This window comes from Thunnus thynnus, chromosome 20, assembly GCF_963924715.1.
Source record: "Thunnus thynnus chromosome 20, fThuThy2.1, whole genome shotgun sequence".
NCBI classification, from domain to species: Eukaryota; Metazoa; Chordata; class Actinopteri; order Scombriformes; family Scombridae; genus Thunnus; species Thunnus thynnus.
In genome coordinates this window covers 22,361,318-22,388,496 of record NC_089536.1, presented here as the reverse complement: position 1 = coordinate 22,388,496, position 27,179 = coordinate 22,361,318, and the positions used below count along the sequence as shown (strand labels likewise).

Genomic DNA, 27,179 nt, shown 5'->3' with positions numbered 1-27,179 from the left:
ATGTGTCTTATTTATTATATTTTATTGTTCAAGAATTTTACCAGGTTAAAAGTTGCTTTCAAGTCTCAATTCCACGAAAGTATTTAGGAGGTTAAGTTTCAAATAAGTCAATTCCCCCAGCAGTCAAGTCCAAGTCACTCCCCTAGTCATTGTTGGGACTGCCTCCAGTCTAAATCTCAAGTCCACAGCTCTTAACATGTGTTTCTAATCAATGCATGTTTATAGCTAGTTATAATTTGATGAAACTTTTTAATGAATGTGTGTTGGTTTGTGTGTTTGTGTAATTCCACCACTTCTTCCCTCTATCCCCATGTATCTCTTCTCCTCTTCCCTCCATCCTCAGTCAAGATCTTAATGCGCCTCCTCCATCATCTCCTCTCCTCTCTTTGTTCCTCTCCTCCTCCTGGCCTCCACAAACAGCTGCTCCAGAGCAGTGCAAGCTAAAGATAAGAGTTCACATGCTCAGGCACAAACACAGTGTGCCAAGCATGCACGCGTGACAAACATGCACGCCCGCACACACACACACACACACACAAACATCTTATTCTCTGAATACCACTCTAACACAAATACACCATAACACACTGTGCGCACCCTGTGTTTTATGTGTGTGTGTTTTGTGTTCTTGGCTACTCTGTAATTACCTTTGAGAGGAAAATATCAAAATACTGCGAGCGCTCGTGTCCTCAGGCGAAATGCCGCATAGGATCAACACAGGGGTGCGGGGTCCTGCTCCCCTCTCAGACACTCATCCAGACTGAGAGGAGAGGGGATTTGAGGATGAGAGCTGCTCCTGCATATTTTACAACCTGTTCTGCAACCATCTGCTCCCTGACACACTCACATATGCACACACACACACACACACAAGAATACAATCCAGCACGTTTATCTTCCAGCAATGTGCCCCTATTTAACAAATATTGCACCTGATACATGACATAATAACAAGCAAACACACACAAACTTTCATAATGCAGTTAGTTAAGGAGTCGCCATCGTTTAACACACCTCTGTGCCGAGTGTCACCTACCATAACAATACCTTAAATAGATGCCATGGAAACAAGTTGCAACAATTGAACCACATGTGCCAGCGAACCAGTCAGAGTGGTAAGAAAGCCCTGAGATGACCTTTATGCCCAACATAACCGACTGCTGTTAACAACCTGCTGGAGTCTGGCTTAATAACGGCTTGTACTACTCTAACCTTTGTGCTCAGTGTTTTGTAGAAAATCAGCCGTTAAGTTCAAATAAATGTATGCATTTTGGCAAGAGCCTTAATTCTATTTTAGATCATGATTTAATAATGGCGTCCCGCTGATGCAAGATATATCGTTTTCCCCCAAAGAAACTATTTAAACCCTCGATGAGGAGATTGCAGCTTGAAAAACTAGTTAGATATGCTAACAGAGCTTGTTGCTGTTTAATTTACTATGACCACATTTACATATTTTGGCACTGGGTGTCTTGAATTAAGCTTTTAAGTCAAGCACAGACTCAATGAGTAAATAACAAATTTCTGTGGTCCAGTGGCCTTTAATGGAGGCCAGTGACCTTTATTAGAGGATGTTAGCAACAGAGAAAATCTGTTCATCCAAGATGGCACCGCTTGTACAACATGATCAAACTCTTTGTTCTCTCTGGTTCTGATCTACAGTAACAGCAATGAGCTGAAAGACCAGAGAGGAACAGTTCAAGTCAGTCAAATTTAAAGAACAACTCTGGATTTTTTAAATTTTAGCCTTGTGTCATAGTTTTGTTCGACACCTCTATTGGTTATATCATTGAACTCAACAAGTTAATTGCTGAAATTTGAGAATGTGGTGACATTGCTTAAAACTTGGGCAAAGAACATACAATCAGATGATCAGACAGATTTTATACAAACCTCCAGGTTACCAAACTTATTTAGCTAATTTGTCTTCCAAATGATATGGTTTACATAATCTGGCTTACCTGTTGGCTTGTTTCTAGTCACATTAACGGTGTGGCTCTAGGGATGGTAAAATCAGTCTGATGGTCGGCCCACCACTTTGGTTCAGACTAAAATATCTCGACTATTGGACGGATTTCCATAAAACTTTGTAGAGACATATGTGGTCCCCAGAAGATAAATCTTAATGACTTTGGTTTCATTGACTATCACATTTGTGGTTTTGAGTGAAATATCTCAACTGTTGCCATGAAATTTGGCACAGACACTCATGTCTGCCTCAGGATGAACTGTAATAACTTTAGTGATCATTTAACCTTTCTGCTTGCACCGTTATCAGGTCAAAACTTCGATACGTGCACTTCTTTGGTTTATGACCAAATACCTGCAAAACTAATGACATTTCCATCATCCTCAACTATACTTTGTACTTGTGTTAAGTAGACCATGTTAGAAACATGCCAAATAAATACAAAATAGTAAACATGGTAAACATTATACTGCCCTTTCACACCTCACTGCACCGATGTCACTGTGCTCCCGAATCTCAGGAATTACTTTGGTGAGTACAATATTATCCTAACCAATAGAAAAGATGGCAATCAAAATGAAAATATGTTGTATTAAACTAGAATTATTCTTTAAATGCTTACTAAAAGAAATAATAAAAGAGGAGTACAGTGGCCTCGGCTTAAAAAGGCAAAGACGCTCTGGAGTCATTTACCTTAAAACAATTCAATATATGTTACCCACTCAGTACCCTTTCCCTGTCTTACCACATCTCTGTCTCAGTTTCCCTGCCAACCTAACTAGACCAGAGTCTTCTTCTTTTGTGGTGGTGGTGCAGCGGTGCAGTGCTGTGGACAGTGGATGGATCGCGGACGGTGTGGAAGAGCTGTGAAAGACAAAGCCACGACAGAGAAAACAGGTAACACCATGTCCAGCGGACTGAGGGCTGATGGGAGAGAGGCAGGGGGGCGGGGACGCGGGATGGGGCCCTACCTCCCGTGATCACTGAACTTAGAACCCTAGCCACCATGGTGGGTGGTCGTGGTCGGTGGCGGTGGGGGGTTTAAGGGACACACAGAACATGCTGGAAACTCTGTACCTTTCAATGTGCCTTCAGAGAGGGCCCAACTCACCCCCGGAACCAATAAATCTAGAGGAATGAGACCATGTTAGTCAGGCAGAAGCAGAGGAAAGCGAGGAAGGAAGGATGGATTAGAGTCAGAATCAGGAGAGAGTCAAAGAGAGAGAAAGAGGGAAAGAGGGATGGAGTAAGGCCAGAAGGAAGCAATGAAAGATTAAGCTGGTTTATGTTCCTATGTTTTGTCTTTCCAGTGATTCTGAGTCCAGTTCTTTGGATTAACACTTCCACTGTTTGTTTTATAATGATCAGAAAGTTGTCAATTTTCAAACCAAAGCTCTCAAACCAGAACAGACATTTACCACCATAACACAAATCGTATTCTACGATCGAATGAGTTACACCAGTAAGCTCTCTCTGCCTTTAAGCAACCTTGCTTTACTATTTTGCTAATAATCCAACATCTATCCATTTTCTCAGCCTGAACAGCTTGGTACGAGTGTGTGAAAACCGTTTCCTGGCGAAAAAAATACCAAGCCAGATAAAAAGGAGACAAACTTTTCAACCAAGAATTAGAACAAGGAAGAAGCAAAAACAGGAAAACTAACTTAAATATGAAAGGTTCTTGTGTAATCTCAAAAAAGGGCGTCTTGTTATATAAAGTGTAAATATGTTCGACTGAGAGTGTGCAGGGATCAGGGCGAGTGTCTTGAATGGCCAGATACGCTTGTCAGACGCCTCCTGAAAAAGGAAGATCAATTTCCATCTGTATTTCTCAAGAGTTGGACGGAAACAGGTCAAATAAAATTATCATATAGAAGGAAATCAAAGGGATTTTTTTTTGGTTTTAAGAAACCAGTAGTGTCCACTGCTCCTTGTAAATGTAAAAAACCAAGTGCCTTTGGAACAACTAAAATACTGTAAGTAAAGGCACTAAAGTCTAATCTAGCAGATGCTAGCACTTGTGTTTTTGGGAGTAGGAGGCAGTGGAAAGAATTAAAAAAAACAACAAAGCAGTTTGTCACCAATTCCTATACAGCCGGAGGGGAGGGGGAACAGGCAGGGAATAAGCTCCAACTCCTACAAATCTCACCCAAAATGATCTCAGATCTCAGCTAGGGGAGAACTCAGGGGAAACTCTTTCTCCTTTTCTTCCAGATTTGGGTCTATCCCTGCCCCTGCGGCTGTACTAAACCACATGCAGAAGAGGGGAAGGGAGGGGGGTCATCTCGTTTTCGATCAGGGCGGTTAAATAATCAACAACTCCCCCTCCCTCTAGCTCTGTATACCCGCCACCATGCAAACCCCATCTGTCAGCACTCACTGGGCATGCTCCAAAGGGGCCATCCCAAGCACGGCATCTACGGTAGACCAGGCAAGGTAAGGGAGGAGGGAATGGGAGGCGGGGTTGATAGGGACTAACACCGGTGGTCAGCTGTCCTAGATCTGCAAACCAACTGATTATGAAAGCTTTTCTTAACATCCAGCTTGATCAATTTGTTGCTAGAGTTGAAGAAAAGCCTCCACAGTTTGTATCAGAGTCTGCAGAGCCAGAGTAGGGGACCACCGGACTGCAACAAAATCTAGCCAGAGGGCGAAGGGAAAGAGGATGGTCGAGGGGAAGGGAGGGTTCTACCGCAGAGTAGCAACTATTTTTGTCACTAGATCACTAATTGCGTTCTTCCGGATTCGGCCAAACCAAATCAAAAAGCAAAAAGAAAAAATAAAAGGCTCAGGCTCAAATCAAGCAGGACTCAGAAAGATGTGGAAAGACTACCGACCAGCTAGCTCCTTCTCCTTACTCCGTCTCTTTTTCTCCAAGCGTTTCAGTCTCTTCTCCTCCCTGCGCTTGGCTTCCTCGGCCTCCTGATGGCGCCTGCACTTGTGGAAGTTCTCCACCACCACGCCCACGAACATGTTGAGCACGAAGAAGGCCACGATCAGCAGGAAGGAGATGAAGTAGAGCAGCATCCATGGGTTGTAGTTCATTATAGGCTGAAACGTACACGGGATACATACAAAGAGTTTTTCAGATATCCTCTGCTTCTGCTATGTGCCCTGGACATATTTAACATTTGTGTGCATGAGTGTGTGTAAGTGTTTGAGAGAGTTTGTACATATTTACCTGTTGGTCAACTCCTACAGCGTCTAGTCCATCATACATAATGTCCACCCAGCCGTCTTTTGATGCCAGAACAAACAGAGACATCAAAGCCTGACATGGGGAGAAGGAAGACGGGTTGAAACATAAAACACTGAAAACCAGGCTCGCAAAACTTCAACAAAACATTTGTCAAATATTGGCATTTCTGAGGTCTAACCTGTCCCAGGTTGTCAAAGTTGTACTTGTGTCTGACCCATTTGTAGTTGGCCTGCAAACAGTCTGACTTGTTGGTGATGTTCCTGACATCCTCTCCATGACAAACAAAGAACTTCCCCTTGAAGAGCTGAGGAGAGAAAACGCAGATGTGCATTTTACATGGAATCTGATTCTTAGAATGTGTAAGTATCAGAGGTTATGTTTTCCTTCATGTCTGCATACATTTATAATAACATACTGATTAACACATCATCATTAATCCTAATAAACCTTCCATGGGAGCAGCAGTCTAACATACCAGCATTAGAGACACATTACACTGTTAAGGATACTAAAAGAACTGTAACCTTGGAAGATACTCACTTGATATAGCTGAGTACTGAAGCCCAATATTATCTTCAGCTGAACTTGAGAGTGTATTTTTAGAATGCATAGTATATCAGTCATTGTCCCTTATCACCATTGCTTTTTAAAAAAATATATCACAGACATAAAATGAGTAGAGAGAAAGGCATCTCTTTCCCAGAGCACGGCCTGCCAGAGCTTCTTGCCAGGCTGTGCAACTGCCCTGGGTTAAGTTTATACTAGGTTAAAGTTAGGGCAATAGCTGGAAATACCCATAAACTACAAAATAAAATACAGCGATGGCTGCTTGATATAAAATATAACACTAAAAAAAATTGTAGGTCACTGAATGACCACACTTGTATTGCCAACATTTTTAAAGACGGTGCTGTGAGTTCTATAGAAGCCTTTTAACGAGTGACAGCTTCCAATCACTGCTGCATGGTGTCATCGCAGCCATTAACCCTTCATGACACTCCGTCATTCGGACAGATGGTTTATGGACATAAACATGCTGATGGTAGACAGACAGGAGCCCGAGCTGGACCAAGGGCACTGTGCTCGTTGGTATAGATTAGTCCTTGGGCCGTTAGCCATGAAATCTCCAGCGACCAGATAAGCATACATAAGCGTCTCGGCCAATGAGTTATAATGTGGAGAGTGCATGAAAACTATTGTTCTGCTAAGACTGTGCGATGTACTGTATGTACTACCAAGAAATGAGAGGAAAAAGTGAAGAATAGTGGGCGTATTTTTCACATGTCAAACTGTTGCAGCTTACGAGGTGGAGGATAATGTTTCTGTGTCATGACCGTCTAGACTGTGGTCTTACTTCCTTTTTCTTTTCTCATTATCTCTGTCTGTATCATTCCACTCGGTTATTTCCTCATTTCCTAACCTCTCCTCGTTCCTGCTCTCACCTGCACTCCCAGGATGCCAAAGATAATGAAGAAGGCGCAGCAGATGACCACGATGTTGCCGATGGGCTTCAGCGAGGACATCAGGGTCTCCACCACCAGCTTCAGCCCCGGGGCTCTGCTGATCACACTGGAACACAGCATATATTAGGATATTAGTGCGCTGCATTCATGTGTATGTGTGTGTCTGAGTGTGTATGTTTGTGCAGGGCACTCTTAGGTCACTTACAGCACAGCTCATACAGTACCAGATGGAGCAGGGATGCCTGAGGCGTTCCAACCCCGAACCTCCTCGCACCCCCTGCTCACCCCCAGGCCCCCCGCCCTGTCTGCACACACACGCTTATATACACACACTTTGTTTTGTTTTTCCCTTCTTTACCACCATCAGAAATCTTTTTTTTTTTTCCTCATTTGCACACATTTCAAAACTTTTCAAACCTAAAACACTTGTTGGCTCAGACGAATTAACGCCTCTTTCATTCTCTTCTGCTCTTCTTGAAAAAAACCCCCTCTCTCAAACTCTCCCTTCACTTCTTTCTGCTTCCTTTCATTTTTGCAGTCAAGGAAACAGACACATCTAATTAAGCCAATGGACTGATGAGGATGTTTAATTAGTGCCAGCATGGCACCCGGCACCGCACTGCAGCTGAGCTTCTCCGACATGGTGGAACACAAACACACACACACACATACTACATAAAACCTGCCTGTGCATGCACACTCATCTGCACACAGAAAACGTACACACACACGCACACACACTAAACTCAAAATGTGATAGACATGATGATACATGACAAGGCCTAAAAGAGAAAAACAACAGGCAAAGAGACTGTCGAGGTGACAATCTGCTCTGCCTTTGTCTATCAGTCTTTGTCTGCATTGTATGTTTTCCCCTGAGCGGACAGTTGAGTGAAGGAAGAGTCAATAGCACATTAAGAGAGGACACAGGATAATAAGGAGCCAGGGCTGACCAAGGCCATTGATCAATAGCCCTGATCAGAGAGTAACGAGTCCATGGCTGCACCTCATGGGTTTGCACCTCACTGCCTCTCTTGATGTTCTATTGAAAAGCATGTTAGGATGCAGTACTGCTGCTGACCTACAGAGGGTACTAGTGTTCAAGAGCTGCATCTGCATGTGTCTGCTTTGGGGATTGATGCAGTTATGCTGGTATATGAATATATTTGTAATGAATTCTCTGCCAAAAGCGGGGAAAGAAGGGATCTAAGTCCATTTTTTGTTTTGTAATTTCTGGAGAGGATTTTTTTTTTTTATACATAACATGTCTTCACAGTGAACTAGAAATGCAAAATACTGCATGGATAAGTTAGAAATGTGCAATTAAGGCTTGTTGAATCGATGTTTTTTTCAGATGTCAGATGTTTTGGTATTTATGATGATGTTTCAAAACTTCATTCACTTGTTAACTTCTTTTCTCTCAAGACTTTAGAAAGTTAAAAGCGAAAAAAAAAAGAACTTGAGAAGAGATTATGAAGCAAAATGCTAAGAGAAAGCAAGAAATGAAGAGCAACTTGTTGGATATGTGGATGAGTTTGAGTCCATTGAGGACAGAACCGTAGCGTATGCAGCCTCTCTCCATCTCAGTCCTTGAGACCACCTTTTCACTGCAAAAAAAAAAAAAGAAGATGTTTCCACACATCGCTGCTTTGCATATGAAAAACCCCCAAGCCCACCTCTCTAGCTCTTTACATCGTGTTCTCCTTTTGAGTTTAAGTGAAAAGGCTTATTAAGGAGGAGAACGAAGGAGAGACAAGCCTCTTATTATGAGTCAATACACTCTGATGATGCGGTACGTGAAGGACACACACCGCGATGGGCTCCTTTCCATAATGTCTATTTGCATATGACACGAAAAATGAGGATGAGGAGGAATTGGATGGATGGAGGAAGCCGGAGGGAGGAAAGTTAGTGCTTGCTTCTCCTAATCTACCTCTCTGCATAATTTCAGAGCGGCTCACAGCGTGTCCTTGTTTTGTGTGCTATACAAAGGAGCCGGGATGAGTCTGCCGCCATGCGTAACACCTGCACGCATGCACACATACTCTCTCTCCACCGGCGTATCCCTCACAGTGAGGAAAGGGAACAACAAGTAGGGCAATAAGTGGCAGGCGTGTTCCCACAGAGCAAACACTGGGTGTAATTAAGCGACGCAGAGAGATAGAAATAGGGAATAGAGGGAGGAGAGGAGGGCTGGTGAGTTGCAGCGATATAGAGGGAATAAAAAATGAGGCAGCTGCTATTTTCTTTCTTTTTTTTTTTGTTTCTAAACTTTGTTTCTTTCGCTCAACCTTGCTGGATGAATTTGTTTCTACTATCTTCCACGTACAGCTGTCATTCCCTTTTCAGCTGTCAAACTTTACCGCTCGCTGCTCTTGCTCTCTCCTCGCTAACACTGCGAGCCAATCAATTCAGGTGTCACACAAACACAATCTAAACGTCGTGAAGAATGCTTAATTATGCGGCCAGTTAAGTGGCCAAGTCGGCACTGTCTGATACGAGGCGTGATGGTCGAAAACGCACACGTACACACAAGTGAGCGATCACATTATCTACCCAACGGAAGCCTCGGGGTAATTACATCATCATCAAATGACGGATGAACTCAAAGGCTTAGCCAACAGGGGTCAACAGTAGGGGGGGAGGAATTATCAATATACAAACCCGTCGGCCTGCCCTGACCTCACAAACACCACACAGCCCTTTAGATCCTCCCGCGATGAAGCCTGGGATTGTGGCAGGTACGATTAATGGATACACCCAGGTGGGAAGGTGTTGGGGTGGGGTTTCTAGGTTGCAGCCGAGTTATCAGTGTGGTGTAGGTGGTGTTGGGTGACATAAAAGTGCCATTTGGTGACACAGGGTACTAACTTCTGAGCCTTCCCTGAGGGCAGCTCTCAGCTCAGGATGGGGGCTTGATGAATGACTGCAGAGGTGTGTGTCTGTGCCCTGTTAAACAAAGCTGATGCATCATTCTGTCACACACACACACACACTCGTGAGCCCCTGTGGACCCTGCTCTCTTGTGTCATGTAACGCTGTCATTAATATCTCAAATGAGAAACAAACAGCAACAGATACCTGCACAGAAACATGTTCACAAACACAAACTCTCCCGTGTGCTGCAGTTACACTCACACAAACATGTCACAAGCAATTCAGGAATACACACGTTGCCGTCAGGAACATTTCAACTCTTCACCTCATCACCCTGCATAAACTACAACAGACACTGTAGTTCAAAACTCAGTTGTCCAAGTGACAAGCTGCCATGTGAGCCCGTAAATAACTGTTGATTGATTATTATTCCCGAGTCAGCGTCGGCGGCTCCGGTGCAGCTTGTGTGAACCCCACGTGCACCGTGCTGCCAGAGGGGAAAACACAGACAAGCTCATATTTAATTCACCAGCGAGCGTGAGTCTGCCACAATCGAACCGGGGGTGACAACAAGCTGATATTGAAACTAACACTTTATTCCTGACAAAGCTCTGTCTGCTTTGTAGTATGTTTGGAGGAAAAACTTTTTTTTTTTTTTTTTTTTTTTTTAACTTTGTAGCTCCAGAAGTTTTTTCTCATGAAAATGTCAAAAATATTTTTAGACATCCTGACTGCAACAGCAACACCAATTTTTCACTTGGGTTTAATTCTATATTTTTTTTTTTAATGAAACATCTGACAAACAGGCTTGTTTATTTAGAGAGAGAAGAATGCAATTGGTGGAACTATTCTGAATTGTGGAAAATCTATTTTCCTAGAAGACTTTGACCCCACTGACCCCGCTAATAATGAAGATTAAGATTTTGTTTACTGACTGCATGAAACAGTAGAGCGTATATTATTAATAAGCAATATGACTTTTGGGTTACAGGCCTGTCTTCACATTCTGGACAAACAGTTATACAGCATATATACCAGACGTATGGTGATACCATGAACTGTAGAAGACATGGATGACGTTGGTGACATCATTCTGAAGAGATGTTTTGAGGTAAAGTTTACCAGTTGACATTATATTGGCACTTGGTTAAGCCAGTTAAGATTGTCTCATAGGAGGGCTGCAGAGTTCAACATTAATATGAAACTATTGATTATAGCCACTCTAAAGTGAAAGGCTTGTCAAAGATAGGTGAATCCCAGATGGATCCAACCTTTTTAATCAGTATGCTTGTGTCATTTAGTCTGGCAGTAGCACTTATAGCACCAACGGGCCTCACTCCAAAAGTGTCTTGCTTTTAAACAGAAAGCGTTTGGAGCCTGAGCAGTATTTCAACTATGTGTTGACCAGACTGAATTATCTCTAACAGGGTTTTAAGTACCTGCAGCACACTATAACCAAGCCATACAGTATACCCACAGCAGCACACTAATAGTTTAATATGCTAGTGCCTTTAATGCTTCACTCCCTTGGATTGAAAGTTAACAACTATGTCAAAAAATGATTTTACAGTATTGCTTTCTTGTAACTCATCTGCAGCCTCAGCAAGAGCCGAGCCACCGAGCTCAGCACTTTCCTCTATTCTTTTACTGTCCTCTCCTGTTTCTCTCTCGCTCACTCTCTGCTCGTCTTCATACAGTCTTCCTAATCCTATTTCTCTCTTTGCCATTTTGCATTTTTCTCAAACTGGCGACGTCACTCCTTAGAGAAATGGCTGCCCTTTGCTACCAAGAATATTTCCTCCCGAACATAAAATTTGTCCAATTTCCTCCTGTAATTGCTACATATTTTCTAATCTGACTTTAAAACCTTCCCTAGTCGACATTAATACAGCCTCAACCTTGCTGCTGGCTGGGGATTAAATAAGGCAGGGCATACAGCTGCAAGACTTAAAGAGGATTCAGCAGCAGTTAGAGTCAGGTGCTCTTTTCAAGTCTTCAGTTTGTCACAGTAGCAATAGATCTAATTATAAAGTCCCTTGTTTGACAGCAAGTGTATTCTCTAATGGCACATTAACATTCTGCTTGTAAGTGATCAGGATGCAAGAATTTTTCAGCTAATTAACTACCAAAGTTGCAACAAAATTATATAATATGTCAATCTCGTTAAGGAAAGTTATATCTAAAGGTTAAAAAGCGCTGACGTCTAAAGGAGGAAAAGTCAACAACACAGCAGGATTCAGCAGTAAATAACACTGCAAAGCTAACTAATAGCTAAAGTTCTAGGAATGAAGCTTATATAAGACCTTTATTACTCTTTGATGATAACTGATTATAGTGTTGCAAAATGGAAGCAGTATTTTTTATCACTGTGATTTACTACAATTTCTTTTACAATTTCTTTTATATTTATAACCTCAATGTTCCTCAAGGAACACAGTGGAGTTTATTGGATAGATTAGCAATATGTTATGACCATCAGCTTAGTTTCTAAGAAATCAACCTGTTGCTGACCCCCTATGACATTGTTGTAGTGATGTCAACTTATCCAGAGATCTCTGCAGTTACTATGGTGATTATAATCAATGAATTATCATAGCTGAGAGAGATGATTGCCAAAACTACAAAAATAATAATAACACTTTGGAATCATCCTTTAAAGTGAACTGTACACCAAACATAAGCTTTAAGTTCAGCTGGCCGTTAGCAAAGCATGCAACACATTTATAAGCTCAGTGATTGTATGTGTTTTATTCTGTTTTCATGTATAAAGGCAGTTGTGTATTGTTAGGAATTCAAACATGAGAGTTTTGTGCTCATCTCAGTCTTAGAAGTGCTCTGCTACTCAACTAACAGTGTCAGTGCAGAAAATCTACAGTTCTCTTACTTTCACAAACTGAAATAACTCCTCAAACTTCAGCTCATATCAGTATCAGACTTGATCACATGTAAATGGTTAGAGAGATTTTGGGCAGATGTGTTTGAAAATTTGTCACATACTCTCCAAATAACCATGTCCAAAAATGTGTTTACTCAGCAAATGGCAACTGCACATCCAAGAGTTGTACATCAGACTATTATACTGGTCAAGTGGATTATATGAATGAACTGCTACAACATAAAGCATTTGTCTAATGTTATGGACTGTGGATCCTCCTTTACTCTGTACTTTTAAATTGATGACTTTTGCTGAGTCCAGATAAAAACACAATATCTAAGTCTTTTCACTAAGAGTAAACTCATCTGATCCACATAAACACACACTTAAGCACATGCACACCTACTTCCTGATACACATTCAGACACATTACAGTATGAACTCAAAGAAGAAAGCAATACTTTGAAGCCAGGGAACGCAAAAGCAGTCTCGGCACAAGATTTCACTTTTACGTCAAAGGTGAGAGGAAAAAAAAAAAAGTAAAAGGAAGAGAGAAAAGATCATCTGTGTTTAGTGGGTAAATTTGGCAAGATGAAAATGAATATTTGATTTTTGTGCTCTTTCCGAGAACTGTGATAAATATTCAAGAGTGGGCAAAGCCTCGAGAGCTCCCCTTCACGAGATGAGACACCGAGCGTGCTGTGAGCCAAGTCGAGCATGAAGCCACACACAAGCAAATGGCTCCGTACGTACACACGCAAACACACACACACACACACACACATACACTGAGGCTTTTCATGGGCACAGACAGAGTAGAAAACTTAGGACTGCACACATGTAAAGACCCTGCCTGACATTACACCAAGGTGCTAATTCTTTGTTTCTCTTCCTGTCTCTCTCTCTCTCTCTCTCTCTCACACACACACACACACACACACACACACACACACTGGGAAATCTACTAAGTACAAAAACAGTCTTCAAATTGGTGATTTCCGCCTTATTTCCGCTCAAATAAACATAACTGTGCAATTGTGTACACACTGACAACACATGCATGAATGCACACTAAAATAAATGCCTACACACACACACACACACACACACACAAACACACACACACACACACACAGACATCCCCCAAAAGCTCCAAAAGGTGGCTCATGTCAGAGCTGACAGAAAGCTCAGTTTGTTCTCAGTTTGAGTCTGGGTAATAAATTCAACCTACACATAATGGGTTGCTCTGTTACTGGCCCTTTAATATTTCCCTCTAAGCATGTCCAACTACTGTAATTGTATAAGATCATATGCAGGAGAGGTAAGACTTCACTTTTTGATCCTAATCACTAGTGTCAGGGGTGGTTGTCTGTCCTCTGAGTGTGTTTGTTGTCTTTACATTTCTGTGTTAACTCACCGTAGCGGCCTCAGGGTCCTCAGTAGCCTCAGCACTCTGAGCATGCCCAGGATCTTGGTACCCGAGTTGGAGATGAGAGACACCAGGATGTCGATTACAGAAATCATCACCAGCATCCCATCCAGAATGTTCCAGCTGCTCCTCAGGTAGGCCTTTTCCCCGAAACACCAGCCCAAAGCTACGATCTGGACACAAAAAAGGACACAGAGGCACATAAGTTCATGAACATATAGCAGAGTGTAGTTACTGTATGTTATTGACACGGCAGATAACACAAAGGCTAAACTGCTGAGGAACCAGTATGGTTTGAATATATTTAAAATGCAACATTAACTTAAAGTGTAAGCTGCATAAAAATGATACACAAATCAGTAGCGCAATATCTATTTTAGTCTGAGGCTGTTTGTTATCAAGTCATCTTTTGTGTTTATTAGGAGTGGATGCTTAATATGCCATATGCACAGCTTATTGACTGCGTAGAGCGAGTGTTTATTTGGAGCTTGGCAGCGAAGATCATAAGAGCTGCAAGCTTTCCAAACCTCATTTCTAATTCTATAGGTTCCACTCATCATGTATTCTGCACATATAGCAATTTGCATCCCAGAAAATAATAGCGACTGGCTGACTTTGTTTTTTTTTTTATTTGTTTTTACCTCAAACTTATTAAATCAGGCCAAACACGGTGAGACAACTATTCATGCATTTATAAACACCTCTTGCTACTGCAGAGATGAGGGAGCAAGAGAGGCGAGGAGATGGATAGAAGGCATCATTTACATTTGTTGATGCTCATCAATGCATAACAGTACATACTGTATATGAATAATGTGGCTGGAGAATCATCAAAGAGGTTGATCAAACTTTATGACAGATCTCTGTGACAGTCCAGACAGCTTCTACTGACTTGTGTAGCTGTAATCAGCCAGGGAAAAGTACTTTACGCAAGTACTTAACTGTTATTTATATTAAAATTTGTGATAATTATACTCACCAATGTTTCCATTGTGTGTTGTATTGTACTGATGGACTACATTTCAGAGGAGAATATTGTACTTTTCACCTCATTTACAATATTACATTTATAATTCTAATATAACATTCTGAAAGAAGCCATTCTATTTGTATTAAAAGTATAGTAAATAGTCAGGCATATAGTCGCCTGTAAAAAGGCAAATTATCATTTTCACACATTGGTTTTTGTACTGATAAAAGAAATGAGAAATAACATGTTAATTAATGATCTTTAGAGGTGCTGGTAGGTTTTGTTACCCTTGTACAGAGCTAGGATCTGCTGGCTGTAGACATGTATTTAATGGACAGACATGACAGCGGTATCAATCTTCTCTAACTCTCCACCAATTCTACTCAAGGAAAAATACAGGAGTATTATCAGCAAAATGTACTTCAAGTATCCAAAGCAGAAGTACTCGTCCTGCAGAAAACAGCCCCAGTGACCGATCCACTGTTACTGCATTATCAATACTGATGCATCAATGTTTATGTTGTAAACTGTAGTTTAATCCAGTGGTTGCCAACCTCCGAAGGGTTAGAAGATAAATTTGAAGAATCATGAGATGATTAAACCCCAAAAGGTTGAAAACTCCTGGTTTAATCTTTAACAATGCATTGTATCATGTAAACTAATGTAAACATATGTTTTGGCGACATGTTTCGGCAACCGATCGTTGCTGTTGCGTCTTTTGCACTACACTTCACGAAATTACTTGATAGTGCTGTGCTGTACTGTACTGTGCTGTGCAGTGTGTGTGTGTGTGTGTGTGTGTGTGTGTGTGTGAGCCCAGCAATCATACTGGGACCAAAAATAGAGACAGAGGCTTTGAATGAGTGACACTCATGAACTTTCCTCCCCTCTGCCTCCGCTCGCTCTTGCCCACGCCTGCACGGACCTCCATTCAAAGCCGGGCCGTTTGAATACTGACGAGACAATCCTCCGCTTAGCATTATGAAACAGTCCCTGAGAGTGTGTGTGTGTGTGTGCGCATTGTGTGTGTGTGTGTGTGTGTGTGTTCACTGTCTGAGTCTCAATCTCTAATTCTCTTCCTCTCCCTTTCCTCCCTCTTCACTCTGTTTTCTTTTGTGTTTTTAGGGCTTACAGTATACGTGGGTATCAGCCAGACTGTATTTTCTCTGCAGCTTTATGTCTGAGTGGTTTTTAGAGACGGGTTTGGATTTCTCCATCGTATGCAAGATTTTTTTACATTGTGAGTGAACACAGATGTGTCACATGTTGTTTCTTTCCAGGCTGGGGATGATGATGATGATGAGGGGCTTTGATGTGTGGCAACCAGTGTCAAGTTTTACGGTACCAAAAAATCCTGACCTACCAAATACTTTAAGGCATAATGGCTGATTTCCACCGAGTGAGTAAGAACAGAAGTCAGCGATGCCTTCATGGAAGCATACAAAACAGACATGCAAACCTTTAAAAGGAAATACCATGGAGCCTATCAAGATTGGTACGAGCACTTTGCATTCCATCATCTAATAGCCAGCTTGAGCTGTAGAAAGGGAGCAATAAGGGCCTGCATTCGATGCATAAAACCAACGCTATTAGTGGAAATCCATAGTCTCTTACCTTTATAGTCATCTCAGCCACAAAGATCGCTGTGAAGATGTAGTTGGACAATGTTAGGAAGATCCGCTCCTGCAAAGCAAAAGAAATATATGCTGAGTTAAGGTACATGCTAATAGTTTTAACTATTTAAAATTCACATTTTTTGTTGTAAGCATGTTTTTCTACCAAGTTTGTTCTTCGTCTGCTTGTAAATGATGTAGTGTACAGCTGAATAATGTATGAGGGAACTAATGTTTTTCCCCTTACAAACAACCCATTGCATTAACTAATGATGGCTGGCAGGCAATTAGAGAGTTTACTCTTCATACCATTCTTCTAAAATGTTATTTTTTCTCATGCCGGTGCAAAAAAATCATTTTTTTTCATTTGAATAGACTTCTTTAAAGATCGTCTTCGGATCAATTGAATTGAACTGGGAACAAGTAGTATTATGTTATCTGTGGAACACTTGGTGAAACATTTCGATTGTCTTGAGAAACAAGCATTTATGGTTGAACAAAGACCAAATGATTTGGTAAACTGACATTTTTCCATGTTGCATCAGGGCCTGCATTTCTTTCTATCAGCAATAGACAGTCATTTTAGAAAACAAGCACTCTCATTTTGTTTTGTGTGCATGCATTCAACACAATACCAGCAGGACAGAGTGATTAGACCTCCAACTATACACAGTCACAATACAGTGCTCCCATGCCTCCCTGTTGCCTGAGGCAGCATGGCTCAGTGGTGTGTGTGTGTGTGTGTGTGTGTGCATGCAGGAGAGGATGGGAGCCTATTTACTGAGCTAAACAAGGACTGAGGAGAGAAAACAAGCAGGGTAGCAAGAATAAGATCCCTTCACCGGCTGCTTATTTACCCTACTTCCCCTCAGTCTGGGGAGACACGACCCTGTCTTGCCTCTTAATGTCTATGTATGTGTGTGTGTGCGTGTGAGCCTGGTGTGAGCGGGTGTAGGTGGCTGCCTTTCCCACGGCCTGCAACCACCATCGCACATGCTCTGAGGAACACAGAGTCACACACACACACACACACATAAATACAGAGATGACAGTCCGACAGAGTTTTTTGTGAAGTCTCTGGGAATGCTGGGCATGACATCACTGGGAATGCTGGTGTTGAGAAGGTTTATAAATTCCAGGCTTGACAGAAGCCATTCCTGCCCTCTATAAACAAGTTTTCATACTTTCATTCATTATAAACTAACAGGCATGTGGTAGGGAGAGACACAGCAGACAAGAGAAGTTAGAAGGCAGGGAGAGAAATGGAGAGAGACTGTCGGGAAATTCACGCTGTTTGTCTTAATGAGACATGGTCAACAGTGTCAATTTGCTGTCAGTCCAATCACATCCAGGCAAAAGGCTGTGTTTTGGTAATTCATTACGAGTTGTAGTCTGTCAACAAGCTGTTAAGTTTAGCTTTGCAGGCTAAACAAACATAGATTGCTACATTAGCCTAAGTACTGCATTCAAATACAGCAGCTGTAGCCATTAGCTAGCTAGCCTGCAAAAAAATGAGGCAAACCCAACTTTAGGTGATTAACAAAATGATGAATCAAAAATGTATGGTCTATAATTAAACCACATTTAACAAACTGAGACTGTGCTCTAACTCTATCTTTAGCCCTGGCTAAACAGATATAACATGATACCTGAAAAATTACATGTAAATAACTTAGCTGAAACCATTTTAACTCACTAGCCCGCAAAAATTATGTATCAACTAGGCTACTCACTCTCATGTATTTTCAGGCATACTAAAATTAACAGAATTATTTTTTTTTTAAAAAGCCAACTGAAGAATTATACACAAACTAAGAATTTTCTCCAAGGAGCTGTTAGCTCTGGAAGAATAAACAAATAGTTAGCTAGCCACAACAGTGCATGTGAATAGCTGTAGCCATTTTAGCTAGCCTACAAAAATTAAGCACAGTTTCAACTTTATTTTTTTCCATATGTGCACTCATATGTTGTCAGACTGAAATTAACTTAACGATTAAATAAACAATGAAACGAACAATAAACAAAGAAACTAAGAATTTGCTCCTTAAAGCTTTTAACTCTAGCAGGCTGTAACGTTATATAGTTTGCTAGCTGAAATACTGCATATAGACATTGTAGAAATTTTAGCTAGCTAGCCGGCCGAACTGAAGCACAATATCACTTTATGTTTACTGTACTTTTTCCATGTATACTCCCATTTTGGAAAACCAAAGTGAGCACAGTGATAAATAAAAATAAGTCTAAATAAAAACTGTTGAATGAGAATTTGCTCAAATAGTTTGACCTCCAGTTTTTATGGTTCTCTTTGTGTGCAGCAGGTGCTTCCTTTACGGAATTCAGGACTCAATCAACAGGAGTAAAACGTCTCCCTCTTGCCTCTCATTCCCCCTCTCTAATGGTGGTGGTGTTATTCCCGGGTCAACGCCTGGCATCTGGTGTGTCAGACCACATTTTAAGTAACCACAAGCCATCAGCCTGAAGAGCTCAATCCAGCCCGGCCTGGTTTGAAGTAAAGCTCAGCATAATGGCAGAGGCCAGCTATGACTTAAACCAAGAGGCACTTTGCTTAGTTACCACTCAATGTAAACAATACCCAATACCTCACTTCCAGTAGATAATCTGCAGTGAGTGGTTACAGCTCCACAAGGCATTGTTCACTTGCAGATGCCTGAGAGTTCCAGTATCTCTCTGACTATTAAGGAACTCAAATTCCTACATCTGTATGATGATGGCAAAAAACTTGGGAAAGTAAAGTACTGTAGAGCAATGCATTGTTACATTGTTCCTGGAAAGCTTTCATCACGGTCCAGAGTGTAGCGTTATCTCTCTTAATGCTGTCTGGAGCAGATGACGTGGATTCTGAAAACTTAAGGTTGATTGTATTTTATACTGTTGATGCTGATATAATTCAATTTAGAGCTCTGGACAGTGATGTATTGTCCCCTAGCTCAATTAGGAACAATAAATCATAATAGGTGGTATAATCATCCTCAATCATTTCCACTGAGCTACAGGCAGACGGTATCCAGGCAACATCCAGCACCAAAGCAAAACAGCAGTGGACCATAGGCCAAATACTAAGTGTGTGACATAAGTTCCAACTCAATAATCTAATTATTCAGCCTGCATTCCACACTAAAATGTTGTGACTAAAACATTTTATCTCTGTAACAATGACTACATTTCTATTTAAAGAATATAACATGTGTCTTTAGTCAAGCGGGCACCATGGCTGATGTAAAGCAGGTGCTTCAAAAGAGTTGCTGTATACAAGCAGTGGAGTGATAAATTATATGTTTGGTTGTTATACACAGCCAAACCTGAATCAGTGAGAGGAAATCGATTCACAATCGACTTCATTAATTCAAAACAACCCACACAGACAAACAAATAGCATTACGCAATGGCCACCCGGGCAAATGAGATCTGTAGCAATAAGCATCACAGCTCAACACTGTAATGACTGATCATTCTCTTGTTTCTGGCTGCGTCATACATTTCCATCTCATTACAATAATGGCCTCAGGGTGCAGACTGGACACGACGGCCACAGCAGGAAACTGACAAAATATTTGTGCATCCAAAAATCCTGCTCTCTGATGTGAATGTTAATGCGGCTGCTGTGGTGGATTTTGTGCGTTTGCAAGTGTGACAGTGCTAGTGTGTGTGTTTGCAGAGGTGAGAGAGGAGAAATCGTCCCATCTATATGTGTGTGTGATCTCTCTGCCCTGATGAGACCGAACGGCCTTGTGGGGCAGCCTCCATTTGTTAAACATCTCTTTTCCTGGACATTAGCCACGTACGCCAGCCCACAGATAATTGAATCAATTACAACGGCACTGTCTCCTCCGTGTTTCAGTCGCAAAACAAGCAGAACGGAGCGTTCCAGCGAGACCGAACCGCAATTAGGGCTATCCACAGAACACCTCGCTCAGTGAGAAAAAAAAAAAAAAAAAATCAAACAGTGATAATTATTGTGTTTATGCATGGAGCGGCTGGGCTGTGTTCTGCTGCTATTGCTGGAAGTAGGAAAGGACATGGAGTTAGATTTGTGTGTGTTGCTGTAAGGCATCCAGCCAGCCCTATATTTGAAGGGATGGTGCATTAGCTAAGGAGGTGATGGTGTTGATGATGCAGTGCAGTAGATACAGGGGTATAGCACACATTACCCAAAGCTACTGGCTCACAGTCAAACAGGAGTGGTTCCCTGCTTACATAATGTTCCACTCCATTTCTCTGAGGAGAGCAAACTACTGTGGTGATTCTGTTTTTTTGTGTGAATGTGCCTGTGTGTGTGTGTGTGCGTGTGTGTGTTTGTTTGAACAGCCATCAAGGTATAGATTTGCTGACAGGTACTTTCTCCATTTCTGTTTGGACTTTTTTGAGCTGGCACAGAGTTTCTTTATAATTGATTCTACTCACACACCTCGGGAATTTCTGTGTCTATATACTTTATATATATATATATATATATATATATTTATATATATATATACCTGTATTTCAGTCTTTCTCAAAGTTTTTTTTCCATTTCTTTCTTTCGTTATTGTCATTGAAAACTGTGAAGGCATCATGCTCAAGTCATACAGACCGACAGTGAACAGTCAGGGTATGTGTTTGTACATTTAAATATGTTTTGAGACTCACTGCACTGCTGGGGTCGATGCGAGGCCTCTCCATGGCGATAGTGATGCAGTTGAGGAAAATGATGACCAACACGACATGGTCGAACATCTTGTGCGTGATGATCTTCTTACACATGAACCGAAACCTGTCGAAGAGCAGGAGAGATATGTTTAAAACTTTAGCCACACTGGAGTTGGATGTGATATGCTGTACTGTATGCATCTAAACCAAGCAGATGTACCAACAAGTGTGAGTCCTTGTGTTATAAAAGAGCCGACGCTAGCTCAAGTGAGATCACTTCCCCTTTAAGTAAAAGTAAAGAAGTATTTTCAGCAAATGTGTCACAGTATACCAAGATGCCGCTGCTTATAACCAAACACACAGACCTACTGCAGCTCAGTATTTGTCATAAAGGCATGTTCTATAAAACCTGAAATGATATTACATACTGTACAAGGACATTAACTGAAACACACTGTGAACACTTTACAAGTAATGAGAGATCTCATTTAAGAGAGCTTGTCTCACATACAGTAACTCTGTAATGAACCACTGTAGAATTAGGAGTCATTAATTATGCCTGACTTTCATTACCCGACATGAAAAGGTTCCCAGGCTTTTAGCTCACGACAACAGAGAGGAAGAAAGAGGAAGCGCTTGTTATATATGGCACTGGAAGGGATTAAATCAAATCCGCTTTGATGGCTCATATCGCTCTAAGTGTGCAGCGGGGGGACAATATTGTAAGGCTCGGATCTGGATTTTTGGCTTTATTTGGCAATTCAGACATCATTGTGTCAACACTTGCTGGGTCTGTGTGAGTGTCTATGTGTCATCTGACTGTGGTGATGATTGTTCGTACAGTATACAGACTGGATGAGCTAATTCCTCTTTGATATCTGCACGCCAGAGCCGTGTTACTAAAGAATTCATGTGTTTTCCTCATGCAGGCGGGGAGAACACATGGCAAACACACGCTTCCGGTGCCAGCTCCTCCTCCATGGTTTGAAGGGCTCATGTCTGGCTGAGAACTTTAATGTCAAGTTTAAATGGTCCCCGAGACTCACACTTACACACTCACACACACACACACTAACGCACACACACACAAACTTAAACCTTGGGAAAAAACCTGTCACCACACACTCAATCAAAAGCAAAATATCAGACCTGGGATTAGAAAAAAAAACACTGACATCATGGTGCATTAATTCTTATATTAAAAAGATTTTGACAACAGTTGACATAACTGAATAGTATAAAACTGTAACTGTAATCAACATTTGAGGTATATGTCACAAAGTGTGTCCAAACACTGTCATTTTTCTCCAACATACAGATTCTCTTATTTAAACCTGTAAATCTGTGAATTTTGCCTTGATTTTTCAATAAATATCTCAGTTTATCACTTTTCTGTCATTTTAACAGTGTGGGTGGTAGTGTGACAAGACTTTCTTTAGATTTTCTGTCGAAGAAGTTTAAAATTCTGTAGGTGGTGCTCAGGCATGGCCTCTTCATGTATCATGGCAAGAAAAGATAAGAGCTGCTCATGCTAATTACCCAGCTCTTCTTCTGTGCGTTCCAAACAAACCAGAAACATAAACCACATTACTTCCTGTGTGGATCCTGGATGATTGCTTTCCAGGAAAGATGCCGAGAACAGTTAATGTTTTCTTCAGCTATAGGCTGAATCGCTTTTATGTTATATTATTTGGCAACGGAAAGTAGCAACACAGAAAGTTTCGACATTAAAATGCCACAGATCATTACTTTGACTATGTACTATAATTCTGAAACATCCTCCCTGCTGTCTATTTGTTCTATTCTTGTCTGTATCTTATTATCTGTTACTCAGATGGCCCACTCCCCCAACAAGGCTCAGTATAGTTCCACAGAATCTGATCATGTACTGTATGGGGTGCCACATGCACAACCCTGAGCGAATCCTCCCCACACATGGTCCCAATGTTGATGAACCACTGTTCTTACACAGCCCATTCTTGTGGTGAACACATCTAATCACAGCGACTGCATCACAGTATGCCTACATAGCCGGCCCACTCCACCACTCATTAAAAACTTCCCCTGCAGTAATCATCAGTAGCAGCAATAACAGCAGCGAGCACAAAGGCAGGTTGAGGTGAACTCGGGTCCATGTGAAAGCTGCTGGACTCCGGCCTCCCACTACGCTGCTGTCTCTTGATGTGATTGTGAGCACAGGCAGGCGTCTGTGGTGGTTCAAGGCCAGAATGGGCGCCATGCAGAGCCTGTGTCCTCAGTGTCACTCTCAACGATGGCCAAACCTTGGAGCCTGCTGTGATTGAAAGCCAGCTAGAAGCCCAGTTTGAGCCAAGCTCCTTCAGTTTTCTTAATACTCTGACAATAACAGACTACAGGGAGCTTTTCCTATTAACCTTTTCCAAATTATATAATACAGAGAGCAGACAAGAGAACCATCTAGAACTTCTAACAAGGCTTAAATTCACAGATAGACTTTGTATCTTTAGTGCAAATCAATAGAGAAATGATTCTTACACAGGTGTTGGCTGGATCCGAATAATTTTACAGAAACATTTTCGCAAGAAAATACAAACTTTATTAATACTGTAGCTATTGTGTATATTTTTCCAAATGTCAAAAGACGATGAAACTGTTTAGGACATGAGTAGAAACCACGTTTACGCTTCTGGCCTCTGAGTGGGCGTTTCCATGGCAGTAGTTGACTTGGAAAGTGGAAGCTCGCAAGCTTGGCTAACTGGCGTTCACTCAGCAAACTAAGCTGACTAGCTTCCTCATTCTAATGTTTACTTTTTGCACGTTATTTTAACACCTGCTAAGTCTTAGTCAGCTCTCACAAACTCAGTGCTTTGTTGGTCCCACATTACAAAAATGAACTGTGGGCTAGCTAGTGTTAGCTGTCTTTCATGGGACCAGTTGTGGTGATGGCAAATGACCACACTGTCAAAACTCACAACAATGGGTAGTGTCCTGTAAACTTAGCACTCCGTACATTAACCAGTGATTTGAATCACGACATATGTATATATGATTTCTTAGCAAAAATGAATTGTAGTTTGAGTTCATTCTGTGATATCTTCTCTGGTGATGTCAACTTATTTGTAAAAATAGGTCTGAAGATGAAGATTATTCTATAATGTATCTGAGAATCATTTCATTTCGAATATCTTGAATGGACATGACATTAAACTGGTGATGGCTAACATTAAGCTCCCATTGGGTGAATTGGGGGTTGGTTGTTTGATGTTTAATTAGCATGTTGTGGTGCTATGGTGGCAGGCTGGGGCCAGCGTGTTGCTTGGTGTTGCCTTCAAAGCCACATCCTCCAAATAGACAGCAGTGACACACAGATCAAAGCCCCAGAAGGGGAGGAGGAGTGAAGGAAGAGAGGGCGAAGGAGGGAGGGAGGCGATGGATTCAACATGTGGCTGAGATAACATGCAGCACTCAGTAGGAGAAACTCCCTTCCTTCGTTTGCTCCTGCTTAATGCCAATTCATGCTTTCCACGTCCATGTGCCTGTGAGGGTCTACGTGGCAGTGTTGCGCTGCGTTGCTCTGCATGACCCAAATTTCGTCATCCACCAATGTCCGCCAGGGTCTGCGTCCCTCTATGGACGTCTGCGCACAGCCCAAAATTTGTGACTGCGCGAACTATACGTGTCAACTGCGCATGTGCTAGAAAAGCAAACAGGAATGCCTGTATGTATGCACTGTATTCCTATTCTGTTAAATCGCTTGTTGCTTTTCTTTTTTCCACTTTTTCTTGTTATTCAGTCACATACAGGAACTCCTCAGCTGCATTCAGACTGAAAACAGCCCTGTGTAAAGTACAAGGGGCTTGGTGTGGGCATGTTTAAAGTGCCAATGAGACAATGAAACAGGATCCAGCAAGTCTGGTTTGAGCAACAGATTATTGCGTTTAAAGGCTGATCAGAAAAACACTATTTACTAGTGTGCACACGCCTGTGTCTGCTGACCCCCGACTGTAGTATGAATGGTACTGCGTGTGTGTCTGCGGACAAGTCCATGGCTTGTCCACAGCTCCACGTGGAACATGGAAAGCATGAATTGGCCTTTATCACCCCTGACATGGCAGAAATGTGCAGATAAAAGAGACTTCTGAAGTGAGAATGTGGGAGGGAATAAGAGTTGATACAGGAAGGAAAGAAAAAAAAAACGCTGTGGCGCTCACATTGCATTCAAGAAACACTTTGCCATTACAGTCAGCATTATGGGATGTCAGTCAAATGCAATGTTAAGAATCTTCTTCTTGTAGAGGCTCAGCCTTTGCCTGCACACTGATACAGGAAACTATAATTTAAAAACTGCTCATGTTGAAATACACAGTTTATTTGACTAAACAGCCACAGGAGGAAACAAATAACTCGTGTCCTCTTTGGAAACAACAAACCCTCAGAGCACTATGTACCCTGAACTTCCATGAATATGTAAAAATGCCCAAATTATAGAAAAAGAACCTGTAAAACTGAGAACATGGCAGAGAGGTATAGGTATGGAGATGAGGGGAGGTATGAATACTACCTCGACTCTGGAGGGAAGAGGTAGAGTGACCAGGTGTCTCTCTGTCGACACCACTCTGGCTGTTTCTTCTCCAGCCAGCGGAACAGTCTGGCAAAACGACTCTGCAGGGAGAGGTATATACACAGAGCATTCATTATTCATATGTACACATCAACTTCCTGTTGCACACTGTGAACCACAAATCATGCACCACAAATTTGTTTGTTCATACGGCCCTTTTTAATTACTAAACATGAAACGTGAAAAGTTTAATTAAAAATATATTCTTATAAACAAATAAAAAGACATGCTTTAGCAATTCAACATGCAAAACAGCATAATACGGATTAATTAGTGATGGCAATGGTTGCTGAAAAAAGCATTTGACCATCCTGAATGATAATGTGTATTTTTTAACCTCAGCTGGATTTTTTAACATCTTTCCAGCCAAGATAAAAAAAATTACTGTAGAACTGCCCTGCAGCTAAACTTTTATAATTATTAATTTAAATTGGGAATTTTATTTGGAGAGAGGTATAAGACAGGGCTGTTCTTTTCGCCCACTCATCTTGGGTTAGTAATGAAAGCACTCGCAGAAAGAATTATACAAGATCCAAATGTTTCAGGTGTTAATCAAGGGACACATAAATATGTTACTTTATTTGCAGATGATCTTTTGATGTATCTAGCTAACTTGCAGAAATCTATGCTGCCTTCATTTAAACTTGTTTCTGAATTTATTTGTGCTTACCTGTCTATTAAAGCACCTCAGTTTCAGTGACCTGTCACTTCTACATCATTAACCTAACCCATTACTGTAACTTGAACTTAATCCTAAACCCAAGCCTGAAGCCTTTATTTAGCAAAATGTACTTAAAATTGAGGATCTTTTTTGTCTTATATGTCTATAAAGGTACTAAAGAAGTAAAAGAAGAAGCCCACATGTACACATGTGTACACATGCACACAGACTGACCAAATTGGCCTCCTCCTCTGCATTTTCGTCTTCAGTATTGTCCTCCAGAGAAACGTGTGTGGGGCCCAGGACTGATGGAGAGCCCTTCCCATTGCAGTCGCTGTGCTCTGGGGGCCGTAAGTGGCTTAGAGAGGGTGGTCTGGAGCTGTGCATACTGGCTGAGCGGTACAGGTAGGGCACCTACATAGGGGAAAGGACAGACATTAAGGACAGGATGCAGTTACATTTGTCTCTGTTTCATACCAGATATGGAAGTGAACACAGTTGTTTCCTGAATGACTGTGTCTTCCTCCTCCCCGGTGTTGCTCTTTTTGCTTGTTTTTTCTTTGGCTTTCCAAAGACAATATGTTGGAAGTGTTGTGCTGTGCCATAACAATGCCCCTTCTTGTAAAGCAGGGTCCTTCCCTTTAGGTGTCCCCGAGAGCTAAGTAAAACCAGGTTTCCATTCCAGCCAAAGATAACAGCAGGTGAGTTCAGTGTTTAACATTCCTTCAGCAAGAGAGGAAGACTTATTCAGTAATACATCTGCTGTAATCTGTGACTGAAAAGGAAACCTGCATACACCTGGCTCTCTATGGCACAAGTTAAGAAATCCATAAAGCTTCCGTCAAATTGCCTGCCAGCTGGCATAATGGTTGGCTT

General features: G+C 41.6%; 1 protein-coding gene across 9 annotated transcripts in view; it reads right to left on the bottom strand.

The window, feature by feature from the left end:
- cacna1g (calcium channel, voltage-dependent, T type, alpha 1G subunit) overlaps positions 1–27,179 on the bottom strand; it is a 164,445-nt gene that overhangs the window by 38,744 nt on the left and 98,522 nt on the right. For all 9 annotated transcript variants that reach the window (XM_067577235.1, XM_067577231.1, XM_067577234.1 and 6 more), the window contains 9 exons: positions 26,538–26,717; positions 25,583–25,683; positions 21,043–21,166; positions 16,397–16,465; positions 13,801–13,985; positions 6,611–6,737; positions 5,347–5,472; positions 5,151–5,240; positions 4,828–5,020 (listed from right to left, as the gene is read on the bottom strand). In XM_067577235.1, the coding sequence (XP_067433336.1) occupies positions 4,828–5,020; positions 5,151–5,240; positions 5,347–5,472; positions 6,611–6,737; positions 13,801–13,985; positions 16,397–16,465; positions 21,043–21,166; positions 25,583–25,683; positions 26,538–26,717 (1,195 nt within the window). The remainder of the gene's footprint in view (positions 1–4,827; positions 5,021–5,150; positions 5,241–5,346; positions 5,473–6,610; positions 6,738–13,800; positions 13,986–16,396; positions 16,466–21,042; positions 21,167–25,582; positions 25,684–26,537; positions 26,718–27,179) is intronic.